This window comes from Ursus arctos, unplaced genomic scaffold, assembly GCF_023065955.2.
Source record: "Ursus arctos isolate Adak ecotype North America unplaced genomic scaffold, UrsArc2.0 scaffold_13, whole genome shotgun sequence".
Classification (NCBI taxonomy): domain Eukaryota; kingdom Metazoa; phylum Chordata; class Mammalia; order Carnivora; family Ursidae; genus Ursus; species Ursus arctos.
Genome location: NW_026622797.1, coordinates 40,090,606 through 40,114,242, shown reverse-complemented (window position 1 = coordinate 40,114,242; position 23,637 = coordinate 40,090,606). Strand labels below are relative to the sequence as shown.

The following is a 23,637-nucleotide window of genomic DNA, read 5'->3' as shown; positions in this document are numbered from 1 at the left end:
ATCTCAAATTTAACAAGTCCAAGACAGAATTCTCGATTTTTTTCCAAATCTGCTCTTCCCTCAAACTTCTCCATCCTCCTAAATGACACTACCAACCATCCAGATTTTTCACTTAGATCAAAAATAGGGGTCAATGTTGCCTCTTCACTTTCTCTTATTTCCTATACCTAATATTATTAAGTCCATAAGATAACCCCCAAGTTCCACGTCTTAATGCCAACTGCCCCATACTTCCCTGCTAAAATGTTAAACCAAGGCACCATCAACTGTAGCCTAGACTCCTTCAATTCATACTAACTGGTCTCCTTGCTTGTACTCTTAAATCCCATCCCACTTCACCCTACCATCCACTCATTTTCCAGCAACAGTCAGATGGAGCATCTCAAAGTTATAAATCAAATCTCTCCATGTCCCTTACTTCAATCCCACAAAGAAACTTTCCACATTACTCAGAATTTAGGAGATTACTTACATGATCTGGGCCCCTAATTTTCTAACACACTCTCCTACAATTCTTCCCTCTGCCATCCAGACTTCAGTCACACTGGCCTTTTATCCCCATCCCTGGAAGACACCATGCTCGCTCTAGCTTCAGAACCTTTGCCATCGCCATTCCTCCTGCCTGGCAATGCTCTTCCTCCAGAGTTTTGCATGGCTGCCCTATGATTGCTTAGAATTTGGTCTTTTTCACTATAGTATACCCAATACCTGAATTAGTGCCTCATACAGAGTAGTCACTTGATACACATTAGTTTAATACATAACTGATTATAAAGTGAGTCTTCCCACAATGTTACATTGTCCCTAGCAATACAGACCACATACAAGCACTCTATAAAAAACCCAAAACAGCCTGATATTCCATTTCTTAAAGGAAAGTTTTACTGAGTTTTACTCCTTTCTAAAAGTACATAGTTGAACTGCTAAAGACTCTGTACATGCTACTTTTCAAAATTAAAATCACTATATGTTAAATAGACCTTTAGTTTTAAATTGTTATATTATAGTTAAAATACTAAAATTTATGAATACTAACAATAAATGTAAGTGTATGAATGCAGCAGTCTTGCCAAATAGAAAAAAACATAGATAATATAAAATATCTTAAATAGTATATATAAGCATATGTACTTACACGCATTTGTGATACACACATAATGCATATATGTACATACAGAAATACATACACACATGCATATAAGTGTACTAAAATACATATAAAGTATATATGTACTCATTCTGTTCTATTGCTAGACAAGCTTTCTCCCCCCTTTAGCATGGCCCTTTTGCCCTCTTATAAACTTGATTTCTTCTGATCCTTCCACTTCCATCATGACTTTTACCAGATCATTATTTAGGTTCTAAAATGTCCTGCCATCCAACTTAACTAAAAATAAGTATGATGTCAAGGACGTGAATCTTAATTGGACAGATGAAGTTTCAAATTCCGGCTCAATCTTCAACGAGTTATGTGACCTTGGAGTCTTGAACCCCATCCTCAGTTTTCACATCTATCTCCCAGTATCACTGGGAAGAATTAAACAGGAAAATTGTAAAGTCTTTTGCTTTGTTGTTATAAAATTTTAAAGTTTGAAGTAAATTTCCTGTTTCTCAGGACATTTTCTATGAGAATATATAAAATAACTGACTCTACCTACCAACTACCTATTCAAGATCAAGCAATCGAAAGATTTAATTCATTGATTTCCATAGATTTCCCATTCTAATCCAACCTCTTTCCCAATATAGAGGCATGTTCTACAACAGCCCTGATAAATGGGGTGCCAGACATTGTTCGAACATTTTCAACTACAGCCAGTTCATATGTGGTGAAGCAACCAATATTATATCACAGCAGCAGTCAAAAATGTAATACATAAATCTTAACAAAATTAATTTACTTAAATGCTCCCCTTGACAAAGGCTTTGTTTTCTAATCTTAGGTGAGATACTCTAGGCAAGCAACCCTTGGTCTCTGAAAAGAGTTTTGCCTTTTATTTCACAAAAATGATCAAGGTTAATCAATATGATGATCCTTCAATTTACCTCCTCTTCCCCCCCAATATTATTCTGTGGTGAACTCTTAACCAAATTCAAAGATCTTTTCTTAGTCCTCAGCACTGACTTCTCTCTGGCCTTCATTACAGCTAGTTAACCATCACTTCCACCTTGAAATTCATTCCCCATTAAGCTCCTACCCAGTGTACTGTGGTTTGGTACCTTCTTTACTGACTCATCCTTTAGTCTCCCCTGGCCCTCTGAAAATGTGTTTCCTAAGGTCTCACCTATTTAGGTGAGCCCAACCTTTCTACCAAGTGAATCCTGCATTTTCAACCACTTGCTACACCACTGGTATTGAATACCTTACTCGTATGTGATGTTTAAAATCTTAAAAAAAAAAAAAAAAAAAAAGAACTCCCCATATTCTTCTCCACACCTAACCTTTCTCCCTGATCCCAGGCATGGTTTATAAAACCATGGTCTTCCTACCACCTCAGCTTGCCATAGCTAGACTTTTGACTCTATTCCCACGCTGTCCTACTTCCCCCAAAACACTTCAATAATTAAGTTTAATGATGATACCTCTGTAATAATTCTCACATCAGTCCCTATTTAATTCTACAAAGCCTCCTCAGTTCGGGCCTTCTTCTTACTTCAACTATCACAATAGCCTTCTAACTTCTCTCCCTACATCTGCTTTCTCACCTGCTCATGCCCTTCTGCGCACAATTACCAGTTAAATCTCCCCAACACACTTTTCTGTCCAGAAACCTAAAATGATTTTCCTTTACTTACAAAACAATCCAATTTAGCTTTTGAATGCATTCATTTATTCCTCACGTATTTATTTGACATCTACTATGTTTCAAATACCTACTACATAACATACCAGGCACTAGAATTTTATAGCTAGGAACAATAATTAAGATCTAATCCTTGCCCCATAATTTGGCCTTAATCTACCCTTCCAATTTACTCCCCACAAACTCTGCTCTAACCCTTCACATAAACAATAGGTTTATGACACCATATCATAAACCCAATAGGCCACATTCTTTGTTGATTTAGAGCTTTTGTGCATTCCCTTGTTTGATATACTTTCTTCTATAGCTCTTTGATAGTTTTAGTTATAAAGACTCTTCTTTAGGTTTCCCAGGATGCATTACTTCTACCCTACAACTCTGTTATTTGTGTACGCAATGTCTCCACAATCTCAAGTAAGCTCCTTGAAGAAATAATGTACACCTGATTAATCTTTTCAGTTTGGCAGTGCCTATCACAAAATATTGCACATAGAATATGCCCAATACATATTTGTTGGGTGAACAGACAACCGAAGAGTTGAAATCCCTCAATTCTACCATATTTGCCTTTTCTCCCAGATTTAAAATACATATTAGAAACCAACTTTTGGCTTCAGGTCAGGTCATAGTCTCAGGGTTGGGAGATCAAGCCCCATGTTGGGTTCTGTGCTCAGCATGGAGTCTGCTTGAGATTCTTTCTCCCTTTCTCTCTCTGCTCCTCACACTTGTGCCCATGTGTGAGCGTGCATGCTCTCTAAAATAGTTAAATAAATCTTTTTTTTAAAGATTTTATTTATTAATTTGATATAGAGAGACAGCCAGCGAAAGAGGGAACACAAGCAGGGGGAGTGGGAGAGGAAGAAGCAGGCTCCTACTGGAGGAGCCTGATGTGGGGCTTGATCCCAAAACGCTGGGATCACACCTTGAGCGGAAGGCAGACACTTAATGACTGTGCCACCCAGGCGCCCCTAAAATAAATAAATAAATCTTGAAAAAAAAAAAAAAAAACAGAAAGCATAGCCTCTAACAGTTATTTGATTGGAGCAGCATCATTAATCTACTTCCCTTTAATTATTTATCATTTAATTATTAATTCTGTTCATTATCTTCTTAAACATAGTATATACTACTCTTTAAAGTGATATTTAAGCAAAGAGAATATTTTGTTACACAAGACATCAGAATGAACCTATTATCTGCCTTAAAGGTTACCTATTTTTTTTTAAGGTCTATGTGTTATTGTGTATCAGTGGATTGACATAAATTTCCATAGCAACCAAGTAATAACTTCTTTAACTAGAGCAAGTAGGTAGTGCATCCTATGTAATACAGATTTGTTAAGATTTTTCAACAGTTCTAGATATTTCTTAGATTGAAAATTCTTGAGTACAGTGGTATCTGCCAACTTGATCTGTAAAGCAATGCAAGACAGATCTGTTGTTGATATCAATATAGGTAGATACTTCTAAAAGGAAGTTTTTTTAAACATATTTACATATGTTAAAGCATAGGCTAAGCAAATAATTTCTGAGCACATTCTAAGGAGAAAGAGCAAGAAATAGAATTGAATTATAATCTAAAATGTATCTAGTCTTCTACAGGATCATATAGATCTTAATTAAAGGTATTTATATGCTAAAATAAGATTGGGATATATTTCTGTCAAACGCACTTTATTACGGATTGCAAACATTCTTTAATTTTTGGTAACCGATATCACACTTTATTACAACACATACTAAATAATATTCACATTATTCAATGACTACACTTAAACAAAATCAAACTACCCTCAAAATTAATTTACCCTAGAAATCTCCAAATGTTTGATTTGTAAACTGTATAAACCATTAAAATACAACCAAAGACAGACAACTATTACTGTTGTTTCACCAATATAGCTATGGGAAATAAGAAATTTATAAATATTGAACCTAATGACACTTCAGGCTTTAATGTCTAAATGCACAAGTTCTTTCCTATTCTAAAAAAAAAGAAAGAAACATCACCCAATGAAGATAAACAGGACAAGAGCAAACACTTAGTGCTTACTATGTGCCAGGTAGTGTTCAAAATGCTTTACACACATTAAATCATTAAGTCCACAAAACAACCCTATAAGGTAGGTTCTATTACTATTTCCACTATAACAGATAAGAAAACTGAGGCATTGAGAGAAAAAGCCAAGGTCCACAACTCATCAATGGCAGAGCCAGACTTAATTTCAGACTGGTTTGTTTCCAAGATTTGGAATGAATTAGCTTCCTGTAGAACACCTTTTTCAAATTTTAGTGCTCTAGAACTTTTTAAATTATGCACCCACCTTTCATAATGCCTTAAATACAGAACAAAGTTACTAATTCAAAACAAAAACAATGTTTTAAAAACATTTACAAAAGATAAATTGTTTCTTAATTTCCTATGGTTTAATTATGTTTTTTTTTTAAAAAAGATTTTATTTATTTATTCAACAGAGACAGAGACAGCCAGCGAGACAGGGAACACAAACAGGGGAGTGGGAGAGAAAGAAGCAGGCTCACAGCGGAGGAGCCTGATGTGGGGCTCGATCCCATAACGCCGGGATCACGCCCTGAGCCGAAGGCAGACGCTTAACCGCTGTGCCACCCAGGCAACCCTAATTATGTTTTAACAAGAAAGCTTTCACTTTAAAAGTGCTACACTGAGAGAAATAACAAAAATCTATTAATATTTTAAAGTCTAAAGAAACTTTAGGTAGTCACAAAAAAGAAATTTAGCACCGGTAATCAAAGAAATTAGTTTTTCTGGTGTCAAATTGTCTCAAGAGAGAACTATTAAAGCAAGCAAGCAAAAAAGTTCACACTTGCACCCACCCAATTCTTTTCCCCAGCAAACCACCTACCTCCAGCCTCACACAAGGAAGCTGCATTATCAATGCTATGATCTTCATTTTCTCTAGTCTCAGCTACCTTTCCCTCTCACTTCTACATTTAAGACTTTAGGTTCCTATCTTTTTTTGCTTATAAAACAAGAATAATTAAAATCTGATGACTTGAGGGTAGCTAGAGATGGAAGAACTTCTGAAGTATGGTTTGGGCTGTGGCTATCCTACCATTCTCTGGCTGATATTGCTTAAAAGAGAGGAGAATCTTATAATCCATCAGCCGTAGTATGATATCCTCAAAGCAGAATTCCTCACCAAAAAGAGCAACTGTAAAAGCTTTGAAGATTTTAGGGATTCCAGAAAATGGGTTGAACTCAAATAACTTCTAAGGTTTGAAGAGTTAGGATAAAACATACACTAGGGATGTTGAAAGCAAATACTCTGAAAGACAGGGGAAACACCCAATAAAGGAAAAAAACTAGTCAAGAAAATTCTTAGTGAAAGAATTCAAAGCCTAGCAAAAGATGGGGTTCAGATTGTTCCCAGGAGACAATTCAAACACAAAGTCAAAGGAATAGTATCTTCTTTTCTATGAAGTAAGAAACCGGAAAGACCAGCCCTGGCCTTTGTGGAGAAGACAGGTGAACTAGCAAGGACGGTGGCACTAGATAAGTTTCCTACTTAAAACAACACAAATTTATTATCTTACAGTTCTGGAAGTCAGAAATCTAAAACATAACAGCAGGGTTGTGTTCCTTCTGCAGGCTCTGGCGCAGAATCCATTTCCTTATTCCCAGCCTCTAAAGATGCCTGCAGTCTCCTTAGTTCATAGGCCTCCTTCCATCTCCAAGGCCAACAATCCCCTCACTCCAACCTCTACTTCAGCCTACCTACACGGTACCTTCTCTGACTCTGACCCTCCTGAGTTGCTCTTATACAGACACTTGTGATTACATCTGACTCACCTAGGTGAGGATAGCCTCCCCATCTAAAAATCCTTAATCACATTAACAAAGACCCCTGTGCCATGTAAACCAACAGGTTCACAGGTTTTGGAGATTCAGACACACAAGATATCTTCAAGGGGTCCATTCTTCTGCCGACCGTAGATACCAAAAGATGGGTTTCAAAGAGAGGCTGTCTTGAAAGCAAAGAAACAGTAAACGCCTTAAATAAGTTAACACAATGCAAGAAAAACAGGTTACTGCTATCCTGAACTCATCTCCTCCATATAAAGTGTGCACCTTGGCATTCCTTTGGAACACACTGAAATAGTTTGCACACTATAAAACAGCCTAATGCCTGTGCTGTATTACACCGAATACTGCCAAGGAAGAGGAAGACAGAAAAACTGCAATAGGAAAGCTTATGAATTTTAAAAGCTTAATGTACATTAGAGGTAATCCTCTTACTTCCCAGCTGTAGAAAACAACTCAGAGAAGCTCAGTTAAAAACCATACAGGACCACAGCTGAGAAATTTTCTATTTTAATATGTCTCTGAATGGCACCCATTCCAGCACATCTTTTAAGAGATGAAAGCTAACATGTATAGAGCAGCAGCAACAGTTCTAAGGACTTGATATACATTAACTCAGTCAATATTCTCAAAAACCATACCAGGTAAGTGGCAGTATCATTGCCATTTTACAAATGAGAAACACCATGGCACATGGAAGTTAAGACATGTGTCCAGGGTCACATGGCTAGTAAGCGGTGGAACTGAGATCTGAACCTAAGCAGTCTCCACGTAGTGTAGTATGAAACAAAGACTTCGGAAGGAGAGAGACCAGGCTTAAATTCACGGTTCACTCCTAACTAGCAATATGAGTTTGGGCAAATAACTTACCTATTATTGTAAGCCTCACTTTTTTTCTGTAAAGTGGACTAGAAACACCTATAGTGAATATAAAGTCAAGTACAGTCTATAAGTACCAATATATGGCAGAAATCTCAATAAAAGACAGCTAATAGTATTATTTTTATCTTTCTAGCATTATTTTGCAGTGACTTTTTTCAAGGTTTAATCACAATACCAAATTCTTTTAGTGCTCTGCTCACAATTATAGTAAAAACCAATCTCTCTTCTTTATTCTTTAATATCCTCAAATGTACACCAAGAGTGCCCAAGGCCAATTATGTCCTAAGTTTTTCAATAATGGGTCACAAATCCATATATAATCAGGCTGCAATTGTTAAAATAATAACAATGAAATAAAGCGTATCTATTCACAAAATACAAGTTTTCTACCAATATCAAAACAGCAGCATCAGAATTATTTACTCAATGTTATTCATACAATTCAGACAGATTTTTCTAAGCCCAGAGCAAATAACTAATCAATGGTGAAACCATTATTAACAACATCAGTATTTAACAGAATGAGTGACTGACATATCTTCAGAGACCCTTTCAACTTCTGAACATAGTAATTCAGCCTCTCTTAGGTCAGTTACATGTAAAAGAGTCTCTTTTCACTAAGCAAAGGCACATCAAACATCTACTGGAGTTTGATCACACTGAAAGAGCTTTCAAGGTACTTCTGGCATTCATATGTTTTTTTCCCAAAGTCCAGGGATCCCATGCCTTGTGGATGGACACAGTTCCCTTTCGACTCAATTAGAGCCTTCTGAAACAAAGTCATATGCATAGGACAGACACTTGAAAACGCAGATATATCCTATGGGCATCCCAAAAGAAACCATATAAACTTAAAGTCTGATTCCTTCTCAAGAATAAAACCAAAAAAAAAAATAAAAAACAAGAACATCTTCTGAAAGTTTGACCCCGTTTCTACCAAAGCTTTGAATGTCTTAAAAAACCTATGATTCTAGGACTGGAAATAACTTAGTATTTCAGATTAACACCTCTTGACTGCTAGCTAATCAATCAACCCTACGTGGTCTGAACACTTGGACTTCTTAGAACAAATAACAACGCTTCATTTTTTTTTTCTCTTGTTCAATTTCAGTGTAAACAGATGGTTCATCAAATAACTAAGGAAGTATAATCCTGTGAGCACCCAGAGTCCTAAAGTTGTGTTCTTCTGTGCCTTCCTTAATCTGAAGAAGCAGTTCCATAAACCTACTGAATAAAACTAAACTAAAATCTCCATAACCCAGCTTCTTCCAAAGAGTCCATCAACAAGGAAATATTAAGGGCTACAAGGTGAAAAAAATTCAGTCTTTACCATTTCCTGATCACATCAGAAAATAAACCTGACTCATAAAATTCAAAACTTAGCACAATCTCTTCTGGGCAGAGCAACTTTTAAGTTCTGCTTTAATGACTTCCAAACACTTTTCCTTCATAAGTGCAGTCTCAACTGTGACCAATATGTGTGACTTTTTCACATTTCACCCAAACTCCCAAATCCCTTTTTGGTATATGGTCAGGGTCTGTTATAGCTATGTACCCAAGTTAGCACTAATTAGGTGAAAATGTTTCATTAGAAACATCGGGTAGGATCCACACAAAGGTCAGAAAAACTCCATTTGGCCTGGAAGTTTCTGTGGAGAAGTTGATGGTACATGCATATAAGGCTCTAGTCTAACTAGTCTCCCTTGTCTTCTGTTAGGACTAATCTAACCTGTGGCCCTTCTGCTAGCTCTGCTCTAGCCAAATGACAAGGATTCCAATAACCTGAAAGAGGAAAATGTAAAACCTCAAATCACTTGATGTCAAAAAGAAGCAGCTTAATGTTTCTTGTTCTTTTGTTTTTTTTTTGTTTTTTTTTTGTTTTTTTTAAAGATTTTATTTATTCATTTGACAGAGATAGAGACAGCCAGTGAGAGAGGGAACACAAGCAGGGGGAGTGGGAGAGGAAGAAGCAGGCTCATAGCGGAGGAGCCTGATGTGGGGCTCGATCCCAGAACTCCAGGATCACGCCCTGAGCCGAAGGCAGATGCTTAACCGCTGTGCCACCCAGGCGCCCCCTTTTGTTTTGTTTTTTGTTTTGTTTTTTATTTAAATTCAATTAGCCAACATACACTACATCATTAGTTTCTGATGTAGTGTTCAATGACTCATCAGTTGCAGTTCAATGACTCACCCAGTGCTCATCATGTTTTAAAACAATTCACAGTGACCTTCATCTCAGAAGATAAGGGAAATGTTTTATCTCCATATCTCATTTATAATGTAGTTACACTTTGATTAATAAAAATCAATTGGGAATAAGATGTTTTGCTTAACTAAAGCTTAAGGAGATTTGTTTCGAGTGTTATTTTTTTTTAAAAATCCAAAATCAGTTAGTTTATTTCCATACCTCATTAAGATTTCTCAGATATAATGTAATCATTCACTGAACATATAATTCTAGAAGATGTTATTTCATGTATTCAATCTTTAAGATTAGGTAATTTTATTATTTTTCTTCTGAATCTTAAAACCGGAAAGCAGAAAAAAAATCTGGCTAACAAAGAATATATTAAAGTTACTGATTATTAAATACCATTTCAAGACATAGATACAAAATGAAACAACACACCTGATTGAATGATGAATCACTATCAGAGCAATTATCTGTGCAGTAACTGTTGCTTTTCTCCTTCTGGATTTTTTTCTGCCTCTCTTGACTTCGCATCTCATCTTCCTCAAATTTGTTAATCATAGATTCCACCACTACCATCATGATATTCTTCAGGGAATGCATCATTTCTTTGTATCTTTAAATTCAAAACAGTCTTGGTAAGAGAAAGATTATCAGCACAAATTAAAACACTCAGCTAAATTAAACGATCTTATTTTTTTCTGTAGAGTCCCTTTAAGAGCACAGTTCTAAAAGGAAAAAATATAAGTCAGTTTTTCTTAAAGAACAAGTGGCACAATGGAATTCACACAACGGAATAAAAATTAAGAATTCCAAAACGTGCATTATTTCCCAGGTTTCTTCATCTGATTACACGGACCAAGGTAGTAAAATTAACACAGTCTAAGGCAAAATGTTCCAATGGCATGGATACCAGTACTCCGCAACAGTCAACTGCTAATAGCATTCTACCAGAACAGTCTATCTTACATGTCACTTTTATTCCTTGTTTATTTCTATATCCTTGTCTATTCTCCTCCCTTCCTCTGTTTTCTTTCCTTCCCTTCTTTCCTGCCTATCTTTATAGGCACCTACAGGCACCATTCAGACCTAAATAAGAATTAAGCTATCAGTGGGTCCTTTGAAACAGGGCTAAAGAACCCACTGTCAGAGATGTTAAGAAAGGGATTCCTGAAATTGGTAGGAGTTGAACCAGACAGCTTCTAAATCCCTTTTAACTCCAGTCTTAGAAAGAGGGGTATCTGGTGGCTCAGTTGGTTACACGTCCAACTCTTGATTTAGGCCCAGTCATGATCTCAGGATCATGAGATTGAGCCCTGCAAGGCCGCTTAAGATTCTCTCTCTCCCTCTCCCTCTGCACCCCCCCCCAATTCACGCACATGCTCTTTCTCTAAAAAATAAATAAAATCTAAATAAATAAAGTCTCAAAAAGAACTTATAAATAAGTTCTCCACTCATTATGTACAAACTCTAAGGCATCCATATTAATATTAGATTGAGATACCAAAAAGCCTAGAAATAGAATTTTAGAGCTAGATGAAACTATTAAAAAAAAAAATCTAATCTAGCCTTTTATTTTACAAATGAGGACTATGTGTCCTGGACCACTGAAATTTCTATATTTAAAACAGAAAGGCATAAAGATTTAAATAAACATAGTGAATAAAGTACTAAATTTGGAATCAGAAACCCTGGATTATAATCCTGCCTACTTTACCTACCAGCTTTGTCATCATAAATAAGTTTCATTTTCTCAATTATAAAATGAGATAAAAAGAATACAATCTAGCTGACCTATTTCACATAGCTATAGTAAGACATAAGAGTATGTATCTGAAAGTTCTTTATAAATAGGAAGCATGAAACATATATTATCACTTTGTAATAAAAATACATTAGGAAAATAAGCAAAGAAACTTCCCTTTCTTTATATTTCTGGTAAATGAGTCATTGTAACTCCATAAATCTGAGGAAGGATAGGTAAGTTACTCTCATAAGAACAATAAAACCATGCTGGGATTTTGGATAGAAATAGGAGGCTGAGATTTGTAAAGTTTAAAAGAACTTTAAAATACCTTTTAAATTACATGAAATAAATTATATATTACTAAATATATGTAATTCTATATATAACTTAACATATATTCTCATATATTTAATATGATTTAGCAATATATAATTTATATGATATATAACTACAAGCAAACACAAAACTATTAAAAGAAGATGAGAATAGTTAGGACGAATGCAGGAGGAAAACACATACAGAAGAGAACTTTTTGTGTTTTCTCACAATTTCTGGTGCTTTAAAAATACATAAATAAACTATGTACTAAATTTGCTTCTAGTGAGAAAAAGTCCAGGGAAGATCCAAGTTTAAGGTAAGGGGATATAAAGAGCAAGAAGGAATCCTAGGACACTCATCCGACAAACTGGCAAAGTACCTATAGGATAATGGAAACAAAAGGCTGCAGCTTTCTCCTCTACACATTCTCAGCAGCAAGAAACAGGGAAGCATAACAATGCCTTGGTAGCAATCAAGAGCTCTCCATCAAAAGCTGCTCTCTTCTTCCACAGTAATTGTATTATAACTGGACACAGGTCTAAACTACAGTCCCAGACTCCTCTATAGTTAGGTATAGCCATGTAAACAACACAAAGTCCTTTCCCCTTATAATTTACAATACAGTAATTTAATAAATGAATATAAAGGTAAGAATCTCAATGATTAAGGGTAATTAAAATCCACAGAAAATCTGTAAGTTTCATCTTAGACATGTTTCCTCCAGACCTTTTTGAACACACCAACATGAATTCTTCCACAAGAAGTATCGGCACACTGTCCACAGAAAGAGATAAGAATAATAATTTTTACTTTTATCTTTTTTAAAGATTTTATTTTTAAGTAATCTCTCCATCCAACGAGGGGCTTGAACTCACAATCCCAAGATCAAGAGTCACATGCTCCATGGACTGAGCCAGCCAGACACCCCAAGAGTAATAATTTTTAAAATTAAAAAAAAAAAAAAAGCCATAGAGCCAGACCCTCAATATCAAGAGTCAATAGTAGCCACTGCAGTTTTGAAAAAGCCAAAGAAAAACAAATATAGGATGGACTATAAACACCATTAAGACTCATTCAATACTCCAAGAATTCAAAATAAGAAAAAGTTCTAAGAGGTAGTAAATTGAAACCACATCAATTAATAATGAAAATCTACATGGTAAGTAGTTGCACTTACATATATAAGGAATATATGATAGACCCTACAAATGAATTCTTCTATCTGTAAACCTCTATTTAAAAAATATCAAAATGTTTAAGAAAATAATTTCTAATTATTACAGTAAAAATGCTGTTAATAGAGGTACTACCGCCTAATCATTAGTCCTAAATAATTTTTGAATCTCACACACACACACAAGAAAAAAATAATACTCTGCGCAACTTAAAATCTTTCATCTATGACTCACAAAGCAGAAGACAAACATTCATTAAGATATTGAACACCTTTGTGAGATCACTATCATTGTTTTAGTGGATAAATTAAAACACCAGAAAATTAAATGGCTTACTCAGAGATAAAAAAAATTCCTAACATTCCCATATAAAACTTTTCTCTTTTTTTTTTTTTAAGATTTTTTTATTTATTTATTTGACAGAGATAGACAGCCAGCAAGAGAGGGAACACAAGCAGGGGGAGTGGGAGAGGAAGAAGCAGGCTCCCAGCAGAGGAGCCCGATGTGGGACTCGATCCCGGAACACCAGGATCACGCCCTGAGCTTAAGGCAGCTGCCTAACGACTGCGCTACCCAGGCGCCCCAAAAATTTTCTCTTAGCATGAAAATGCTTTAATTTTCTGACTAATAAAATATTTTAGTACTCCTTTAAAATAAATTTATTAGTACTGCCAGAAATAGATTACTAGAAATTATATTACCCAAAGATGAACATGACTCTAGTTTGTGTTTTTTCTTCAAATCAAGAAATAAGAACTCTTGGGGTGTCTGGGCAGCTCAGTCTGTTAAGCAACTGCCTTCGGCTCAGGTCATGATCCCAGGGCCCTGAGATCAAGCCCTACATCGGGCTTCCCTCTGCCTGCTGCTCCCCCTGCTTGTATGCTCGCTCTCGCTATCTCTGTCTTTCTCTCTGAAAATAAATAAATAAAACCTTTAAAGAAATAAAATAAAATAAAATAAAATAAAATAAAATAAAATAAAACAAAATAAAACAAAATAAAACAAAATAAAACAAAATAAAATATTACTGTGGGCATACTCACTCTTTAGATTCCTGAGTTCTTTTAGTAACATGCTGTACAACTGTGTCATAGCCAGATTCCTCATCCTGATTCTGATCAGATGTCCATTTTTCCATTTCTTCTTCAATCATAGATCCCAAAGTATTACATATATGCTGTCGAAGATATTTCACAAATTCATAGCTAAAACAAATATTTAAAAAATAAATGAAGTAAATACCATGAACTCACTTACTAAACATATCCAGAAAAAAATATTAGCACAGAAAGATTTATAAAATACTCAGATTTCTTACCCTAAACTAAGATTAAATTTCTCATCCCAAATCACGAAGCTAATCTCGAATGTTGTTGTTTTTTTCTGGGACATTGGCATTTTCTCCATTCCATGCCCACTCACTCCATCAATCCAGCCAGTCATCAACACTTGTTAACAATGCCTACACATCCCTTGGCTTCATCACTTCTCCTTTTTTCCACTTCTCTCTCTTTCTTGCTCTCAAATAAATAAATCTTTAAAAAAATTTCATAAACTGCTAATTCAGATTCACCTTAATCTAAAACTCTTGTCATTCCCACAATCCCACACTCTCCCAAAGATGGAAAAATTCCAAAAATGTTTAAGAAATAAAATAAGATGTTCTGTAGTGCTCAATGGAGATTGGAAACAGAAATAAGTAAATGTAATACTCATATTTTTACCAACTGTGTATTATTTAAATTTCTTGCATTTAGGGAGGTAAATCTATTACATTGTATTTTCTCAAAATTGTAATTCACATATTAAATTTAAAAGGATAACTTACTTAAAAATTTATTTTAAGTTATTCATTGAATTTACTTTTAAATGTTTAATATTTATATTCAATGTTTGGCTAGTAACTTCTAAGCTTTAAGAAAATAGGTATCTATTAACAGCAGAAGAGGAAAACAACATTATTTTGTAAACTTAATGACCTGCAATATTAGATCAAAATGACGAACACTAATTTTCAGAAATACTCCAAGAAAAACAAAGCCCAAAATTTACTGAATCATAGATCATAGAAAATAGCCTCTAATCATTTAAGCAGTTTTGGAATTTTTGCTGCTTCTGGTGATTCATCATCGCCTTATATTACTTGAAGATCTTCCCTTATACAAGCATAACTTCTCATCCATTTTAAATGTTGACTTATTTTTTAGTTTGTATATTTGTAATTATAAACCAAATCTTTGCCTATTCTACACAAAATGGCAAAAACTTGCACAGGCAAGAAGAATTCAAAGATTAAGTTTCCAAGAGAATCTTCTTAAGATGCTAATTGTTTAACATTTGACAGTCCCTATACTGCCTCCACAGAGGGACCGCTGGCTCTGAGATTAGAGTTGGCAGATGTGTGTGATGATATCTGAAGAGCCCAAAAAATATGTGTTCACCACAACCATCCCACCACAACCAGAAACCCTCTAAAAAATCAGAATATCTGAAATCCCAATACCATAAATATATCATTGCTTTCTTTAAAATGTCCTTGTAAATAAAAAAGGATCCAGGAATAGACAATCCTTTCAGCCCAATCACTATGTCTTCACAGCCAGCCTCTTGCCACTGGGAAAACGAAAAGTGCAATTGGAAGAAAGTGCCAAGAGATGAAAGGTCTCCAAGAACAATCTTGATCCTCTTCACAATCCTGCCCTAGGCTAGTCAAACAGACAGGAGTTTTCCTTTACATCTCCGAGATACTCGGTAGGAAACAAAACATGGGGAAGCCTGACTTAATTCTCTGAAACTAAAGGAAGGGCCACTCTGAAGATGAATTCTACATCACATCATCAACATCTACAAATCAAGCAATTAGAAGAAATTAATATTTAACTGAGAAATATAACTTTTGTGTTTGCTTTGTTTGAAGCCCAAACTATAAGCAACAGAAATGATATTTTCATAACTAATGAAGTGAGGAAATATAGAACAAGCCCATTAACAAATGTATTCAAGGAAGTTAAGAGAAGGGGCACCTGGGTGGCTCAGTAGGTTAAGTGTCTGCCTTTGGCTCAGGTCATGATCTCAGGGTCCTGGGATCAGCCCCACATTGGGCTCCCTACTCAGCAGGGAGTCTGCTTCTTCCTGGGCCTCTGCCCCTCCCCCCTGCTCATGATCTGTTTCTCTCTCTCTCTAAAAAATAAAAATCTTTAAAAAAAGGAAAAGCTAAGAGAATACCATTCTAAAATAAAAGAAAACAAAAAAACAAAAAAAAATCAAAGAAAAAAAACAAAAACCCCACTATTTAGCAGCATCTATAAACAGCAAATACACTGAGAAAAAGTTTAAACCTCCTCTTTGGGAACTTGAATAACCACATACTTTATTTCTAGTGGTATCATTTTTATCTATGACCATAGTAATATCTCCCAGAAGACACCATTCAAAATACTTCAAGGTTTTAGTTCATCTTCCAAAATAAATAAACCCAGGAACCCCAAAATTGAATATTGCCTAAAGGATTACTGCTCTTCTAAGAAAAAAGATCTCCAGGGAGGATAAGGCCCTCTGTCACGTGAGGGCTACCAGGCTCCCTATGGCCCTTTGGATGCTCTACTGACTCACTGATCATTGGAAGATTCAAATTAGTAAACAGTCATTTTTGCAAGTGGACTCTTCTCCTTTTTGGGTAAGAAAAATCCAAGGCTTCAAATTCTCATTTGACAATTCACTTTGTGTTCGTTCTTTTACCATCTGAATTCACTGCAGTGTCCCATAAAATCCTACAAGGAATGCTGTTTTCTATAGTGGTGTCCAGAATAGAATATTATTGTTGCTATGGGCTGGGAGAAACACTTCTATAAAATCAAGTACTGTGCTGCCTTCATTGTAATCCTCATAGTACTGGAGCCATCCAATTGCTCCTATGAAGTCTACAACTAATCCAAAAGATTGATGATAACTACAGCTCTTTAAATCAACCCATTACCTCATTTTTAGAAATTATTCTGGAGGTGTAGCAATATTCTTAAGATCGTACCAGGGGTAGTAGACAGGTAAAGTCAAGTCAGCCACATGTAACGGAGAAAAGGACAAAGGCCGGGGAAAAATAAAAGGACATGTTTCAGCTAAAAGAGCTTCTACATGGCTTTAGCCACTTGTTGCCATTTAGGAAATTAGCCTAATGTTGACTTTTCAATGTTTTAAGGAAAGCCAGAAAACTATTTTATGTGCCATCTCCCAATTTTTAAATGTTGCTTTTTTTTTTAAAACAAAGACAAAGAAACACATCCACAGACCAAATATGGCCTACAGAATTCCAGTTTGACCTTTCAACATCCACTCACTCCAAGCATTATAAAACCCTGACCACTAAAAATACTGGTGAATCACCTCTGTTTAAAATTTCTATTTAAGAAATATAAAACTTCCCTCAAAAAAAATGTACATACTTAATAACTTATTTTAGAAGATCCTTATGAGGCTTAATTTAAGTTAATTCTGCTATAATTTAGCTCCTTTCCTTTCAGATTTATTTTTAGCAGACTCCTCTGCGTTAACATTTTCAAATTAACATATCCTAATTGCACTGGAAATATAAGGAATAATACAGCTTTGCCATGGACTACAATAAATACAACTTCCATTTATTTGTATTTTAATTGAAGGCTATTAATATTTCCTTCATGTTCATCTTAAAATTTTCTAATAACAAAGTTTCCTAATTTTTAAAGAACATTATCTATACAATAAATAAACGTTATACCTTTAGAAATCTATGAATCCCTTTGGTTCAGGTTTAAGTTCTAAATCTTAGACTGGTCAATCCTGTAACCTTAGACAAAACACCTGACCTTGCTAAATTTCAGTTTCCTGCTACATAACAGTAATGGTAATCCTAATGCGAAAACTATTGTTTATTACACATGGCTATACTTTGACACTTATCAAATCAAATATGCTATACATATATTTGACTAATCTTGTTAATCTTTTCTCATTAAAAGTAATTTAATGAGAAAAAATAAAAATTTGGTTTCAAAGACACTATTACCAAATGAATGCAAAATATCTTTTTCCAAATATTCCTCAAAGAAGGACATTAAAACCTAAAAGTACAGTTGCTTGCTACTAAGGAAAAATGTGTTCACCTCACATTTCAGAAGCAGCTCAACTGAAATACATAGCAATGTGCTTCATCATTTTGCTTTACTACTGATGAATATGAAATTTTTCACATTTACATAGGAAAATTTTACAGTTGACTAAAAGAACATTCACTCTTTTTAATTTTTTTCTCCAGTTTTATTACCTAAATTTTTCTACGAAAATTCAATTATTTTTTTCATGATCAAATTCTGATATGTTCAAAATACACCAAAATAAGCACTGATACATAAGAGTACTATTACAACAGAAAAACATAAAAAAATCTAGTACAAGTTTGTTTCAAGAAATCATGCCCATAGCTATTTAAATAAGCAAAAAATTTTTCAATCATATACAGAAAAAATTATCAGTAGTAATACGTTTTAAAAAGTAAGTTATGAATTATAATGCTGATACTTGGAATTCTTATTTCAGAATCAAGAGATTTATTATATGACCAACCTAATGTTATATATCATATTAGTACATAAAAGGTTATATAATAGAAAGAGTGAGTATTTTACATCACCTACAACCTTTCCGGTCAAAGAACAGGCTTCTCAGTCATGATAAACAATTACTAGAAATGCATTCATTAATTATGGAAGCAAACATATAATTCTTAGTAATTTCACTATACATGGATATCGCCTTTACACAATGGATGCTTCCTTGAAGTTACCACTTAAACACTAAGAAAGAGGTCACTAATTTAAAAAATCAATGGTAGATTCTTCTGTAAAACAAAAAATAAACCCAAATCAATAAATACGATTGTGTTCCATCTGTATCAAACCCGAAGTATATTGGATGTGAGGGCTACAAAGATGAATACCTGCATTAGAGACTTATACAATCATCAGGGTTGATAACTACTAAAATAAACACACACACACACACACACATATGATTCTTGCATAAATGCAAATAAATATGCTCTAACTCTGTGGTTCTCAATTCTCAACCCCGGCTGCATGTTAGGACACCTAGAGTGCTTTTTCAAAAACAAGGCCCAGCCCCCACCACTCCCCCTCTGCCAAGCCCCCCAAGAAATTCTGATTCATTTATGAAGAGGCTCAAGCATCAGTATTTTTTTTTACATGGGGCCCAACCAATTCTGGTGTAGCCAAGACTGAAAACCAGGGCCAGTTTGTTTCCTGAGGGCCAGTTTCAGTGTCAAAATCTACACAACACATACACACACAAGCGATGTTCTCATTCCTATCTCTCTCCCCTCCCACAGGCCTCAAATCCTTGCTGCCACTTTCAGAGACGAGGGGAAAGCTTTGCTTTTTTAGAAAATGTGTATAGTTCAAGGCAGAAAAGTAGAAGAGGTTCTGGAAAGCAGAGATAGCTTAGGAAAACTGCCCATTGGGGCAAACCCCCAGACAGGGCTACTACTGCCTACACTATGGTTTCTTCCCTCCACTTTATTTTATTATACTACCTGAAATTCCATCATGTATGGCCTCAATTGTCCTAACCATCTTCTTACAAAAATACAATAGTCTAAAGACACCAGTTTCCCCTATAAGTCTGTTTAATAAAATTGTTATTGCCAATACCAGGACAACATTGGGGGTGGATTTAAGAAACCAATGTTCTGATAGTGGAGATGGGAAGATAGATAATTCTGAAGTAGGAAACACTTTGGGAGGCAATATATACCTAAGTGACTCAGAACATATAATGTTCATGGGGCGCCTGGGTGGCACAGCGGTTAAGCATCTGCCTTCAGCTCAGGGCGTGATCCCGGTGTTATGGGATCGAGCCCCACATCAGGCTCCTCCGCTGTGAGCCTGCTTCTTCCTCTCCCACTCCCCCTGCTTGTGTTCCCTCTCTCACTGGCTGTCTCTATCTCTGTCGAATAAATAAGATCTTAAAAAAAAAAAAAAAAAAAGAACATATAATGTTCAAGGAGAATTAGGTCAGTGAAAACAAAGACAAAATATGAGCAGCTGGACTAACTGACCTTTAATATCACACCTGACTCTGAACTGTAAGATTCTACGAAAACATCAAGACAAACAATTCCTCTTTTCCTCTCCTACACAGAGTTCCTTCCTCCAAGACACAGATCTCAGGTTACTGAACTAACACGTAAATTTTACCATCTATGCTGTTAAGACTACAAAATACTTAAAATACTTTAAGGATTATAAATCTTAAAGACTACAAACTAGCTATAATTTGGGAGTTTCTGGATTTTTTTAGGTAGGCCAAAAGTAAATCACCTCAGTAAACAGTGAACATTAACTATGAATGTTAATCAGCAGACATTTAATCTAATGCACTGTTGAAGAGTAAATTACTTTATTACAACAGTCATTAGACTGCTGAGAGGAACAACAATGACCTAAATTTAATTTGAAAAGCATTTTAAAATTGGAGCAGCTGAAACAATACAAGGAAATATGTAGCCTTAAACATTTACACTAAAAAGAAGAAAAGCTGCAAATTAATGAGCTAACCACTGATCACAAAAGTTTAAAAATTCTCCAAGAAGAAAAAAATAAAGAGCAGAATGCAAAAACCATAAAATATACACGTAATAGAAAGGAAAAACTAAATCAATAGCTGATTCTTTTAAAAGACTAACAAAATAAACCATTAGCAGAACAGAAGAGGGAAGGCACAAATAAAAAAATAATAATAATAAAAAGAATAAAAAGGGGGACATATAACTACAGATACTAAAAATATTAAGAAGGTAACAGGATATTAATGAAAAACTTTATAGCAATAAATTGAAAATCTAGATGAAATGGACAAATGCCCAGAATGTGATCCTAGCAAAAACTGACAGTAATTTACAAATTATTTAAACAACTGCTTGCATGTGAATAAAACCCCAAAATTAATGTTTAGGAAGATCTGTGTGAGGTAAATTTGTATTACATGAGTTTACAAAACACTATTAATTAAACTTTGATTTCAGAAAGTTGCAATTTTCTACAGTCTACTGTACAGCTATTAGTGGATTTGATGAAGAAATAAACAAGAAAATCATGGAAATACGAAAAAAAACTTATGTATAACCAGAAATATTAATGAAATTAGTAACTTTTTAACAAGAATTCCACACTTTTGAAAACTTCCTTGAGAATCTGGTGAAAACTAAGTACTCCTATAAAATTTCAAGTAAAAACAAACTTTTACATTAAAGGGCTCAAGGATCCTTTATGCCCATGTAAGAAATGGGTAGGAGTTTCAGATAAATACAACTTCAGGGCACCTCAAGAGTCAGTTTAAAGGTAACATAAGATAAATTTTCAGTATCATCTCTGTGAGATCAAAATGAAATACAAACACTGAATTTAAAATATTGCTACCAATAATACTTAATTGAGATGCCTTCAAGAAGACTTTTCAATGGAAAGGATTAATTTAAATTAAATGAACCAAAGCAAAGGGAAAAAGTCTCTAAAGAAACATAACCTTCCAGAATAATCTCAGATGGTACCACTCTCTTTAAAAACTCGTATGTCTACTGCTTCCAAGCCCAGAGTACTCTGTAGCCCTTCCATAGCACTTATATTTCTACCATGAATCACAGGCATTGGAGTATGTGGCTTATCCCTTTATAAGAACTTAAGCTATTCCATAAGACGTTAATAATCTCACTTCAGTACTCACTCCTGCAGTGCTCAGAATGGGCAACTGGTGCAGCCACAGAAATACCACATAGCAAGGGAACAAAGATCTTAGGAACTCACTGCTTTCAGGCATTGTGACAGGAATCCCTTGAAATAACGGAACTGCTCTTAGAAGATCATGAACAATTTACAATTATTGTTACTGTGCTGCCCATGAGGTAAAATGAAGAATCAGGATATGTTGGTTGTGGCGGTAGAAACACAGGGGAGGCAGAAGCTCCGGAAAATAAAGAATAAATAGTACATAAATTCGGCATTTGTGTAAATAAACACCCCAAAAATGAACCTCCAACTTTGGTGCTATTTTAACAATAATCAAACGAACATTCTTTCTCTAACTACACTTGGACATTTTCTGGATCAGCTGGCTTGTTTGCTTAAGACAGCAAAAGCTATTTTACTTGTGAAAATTTTCATCAGTTTCCTCCAGATGTAAGAGGATTTCCTCGGCGCACTCCAGAGAGGGAGCACCCGTGATCTTCTCCTTCACGCTCTGGAACAACTGCCTCAGCATCGCCTGCAGCATCACCTCGTCCTCGCCTGAGAAATGGGCCATCCTCTGCAAAAATCAAACGCCCATGCCCATTACTCCAGGTCGGCGCAAACGCCGCGCATTGCGCACGCGCGCCCCCACCCAACCCTGGCCTGCGCGCTACGCCGTTCCCCGGGAGACCGCGGCAAGCGCTTGGGGGGTGGATCCTCGGCTGCCCGCGCGTCTTTCTGGGAAACAAATCACCTTACTTTGGGGAAGCAGGGATCCGCAAGGACCCGCCTTTGGTACTCGTCGTTGTCGGCCTTCCGTACGAACAGAGTTCAAGCTGTCCCTGCTAACCGCAAAAAAAGAGCTCCCGGAAGGTTTTGATGGGTGGGCCTGACGGCAGGACGTCAGCGGTGCGCGTGACGTCAGCACGTAGACGCGGCTTCCTAGATGAGGTGGAGCGCCGCTTGGCGACCTGCCGGGTTCCTAAAGGAAGTTTCAGGTGCGCTCACTCGGCTTAGCCTTGGACTTGTAGATAGGAGGGAACGGAGTACGAAGAGAAAGAGTTGAGTAAAAGTGAAACTGAAAATAGATTGAAACGTTTTAATTACATGAGTGGTATTGAAATGTTACAATGCTGTTTTTCTTTAACAGCCAACATCTATTGATTCCTTTCCCTTACCAAGCATCTTGCTAGGAACTGTGAGGAAGACGACCCTCATAATCAGACACAAAAAGAAATCAACGTTTATACCACAGTGCAATTAAGTGTTATGTTAGAGAAATCCACCAGGTAGGTGTTGTGGAAATCTAGAACCCCCTTTAACCCAATAGAAGAGCCAAGGAAGAAGCGAAGAGAGAAGTGTAACATATTCCAGTATTTGAGTTAGTAGAGTTAGAAGGAGGAGGTGGGGAAGCCAGAGGAACAAATAGGCCGCAACTGAAAGGGCCATGTTTGGCATGTTTACAGGTTAGAGATTCATCTTGGAAGTAGCAGGACACAATTGGATTCCGTAGTGACACTTTGAGATATCGTATATGAGGAACCTGTGCAGGAAGCTGCAGTGGATCATAGACCTTCATCTAGTTTCCAATCTAGATAATCTTCGGACATGGTCATGTCCAAGGTAAGGAGCCAACCCAAGGTAGGGAGCCAACCCAACAGAGTATTAGGATCAGATCCTGGTGTCTATGGAATAGTCCCAAGCCACTGATGAGTGGTTTAATGTCAGTTCTCCCTTATCCAGCTTAAATTTTACACTTTCGGTCCAATAATATCGGATACACTTCACATGTTAGCCAGGATCAGCGATTCCCTTGGTGTCTATGTTGTTAGTTCCAAGAGGAAAAGTATATGTCCTTGCCAACTGTGGCAGCATGTTTTTTGGTAAAATGTATGCTTAATCTTGA

At 35.9% G+C, this 23,637-nt stretch overlaps 1 protein-coding gene across 6 annotated transcripts in view; it reads right to left on the bottom strand.

The window, feature by feature from the left end:
- Positions 1–22,641, bottom strand: part of TBC1D32 (TBC1 domain family member 32) — a 216,044-nt gene extending 193,403 nt beyond the window's left edge. For 2 of the 6 annotated variants that reach the window (XM_057311111.1, XM_044386282.3), the window contains exons 1-4: positions 22,491–22,640; positions 22,151–22,308; positions 14,001–14,162; positions 10,156–10,333 (exon numbers count right to left, since the gene is read on the bottom strand). In XM_057311111.1, the coding sequence (XP_057167094.1) occupies positions 10,156–10,333; positions 14,001–14,162; positions 22,151–22,305 (495 nt within the window). In that variant the 5' untranslated portion in view covers positions 22,306–22,308; positions 22,491–22,640. Of the gene's footprint in view, positions 1–10,155; positions 10,334–14,000; positions 14,163–22,150; positions 22,309–22,485 lie in introns of all 6 variants that reach the window. The other 4 variants (XM_057311112.1, XM_026504718.4, XM_026504717.4 and 1 more) reach the window with 4 other exon arrangements.
- Positions 22,642–23,637: the final 996 nt, after the last annotated feature.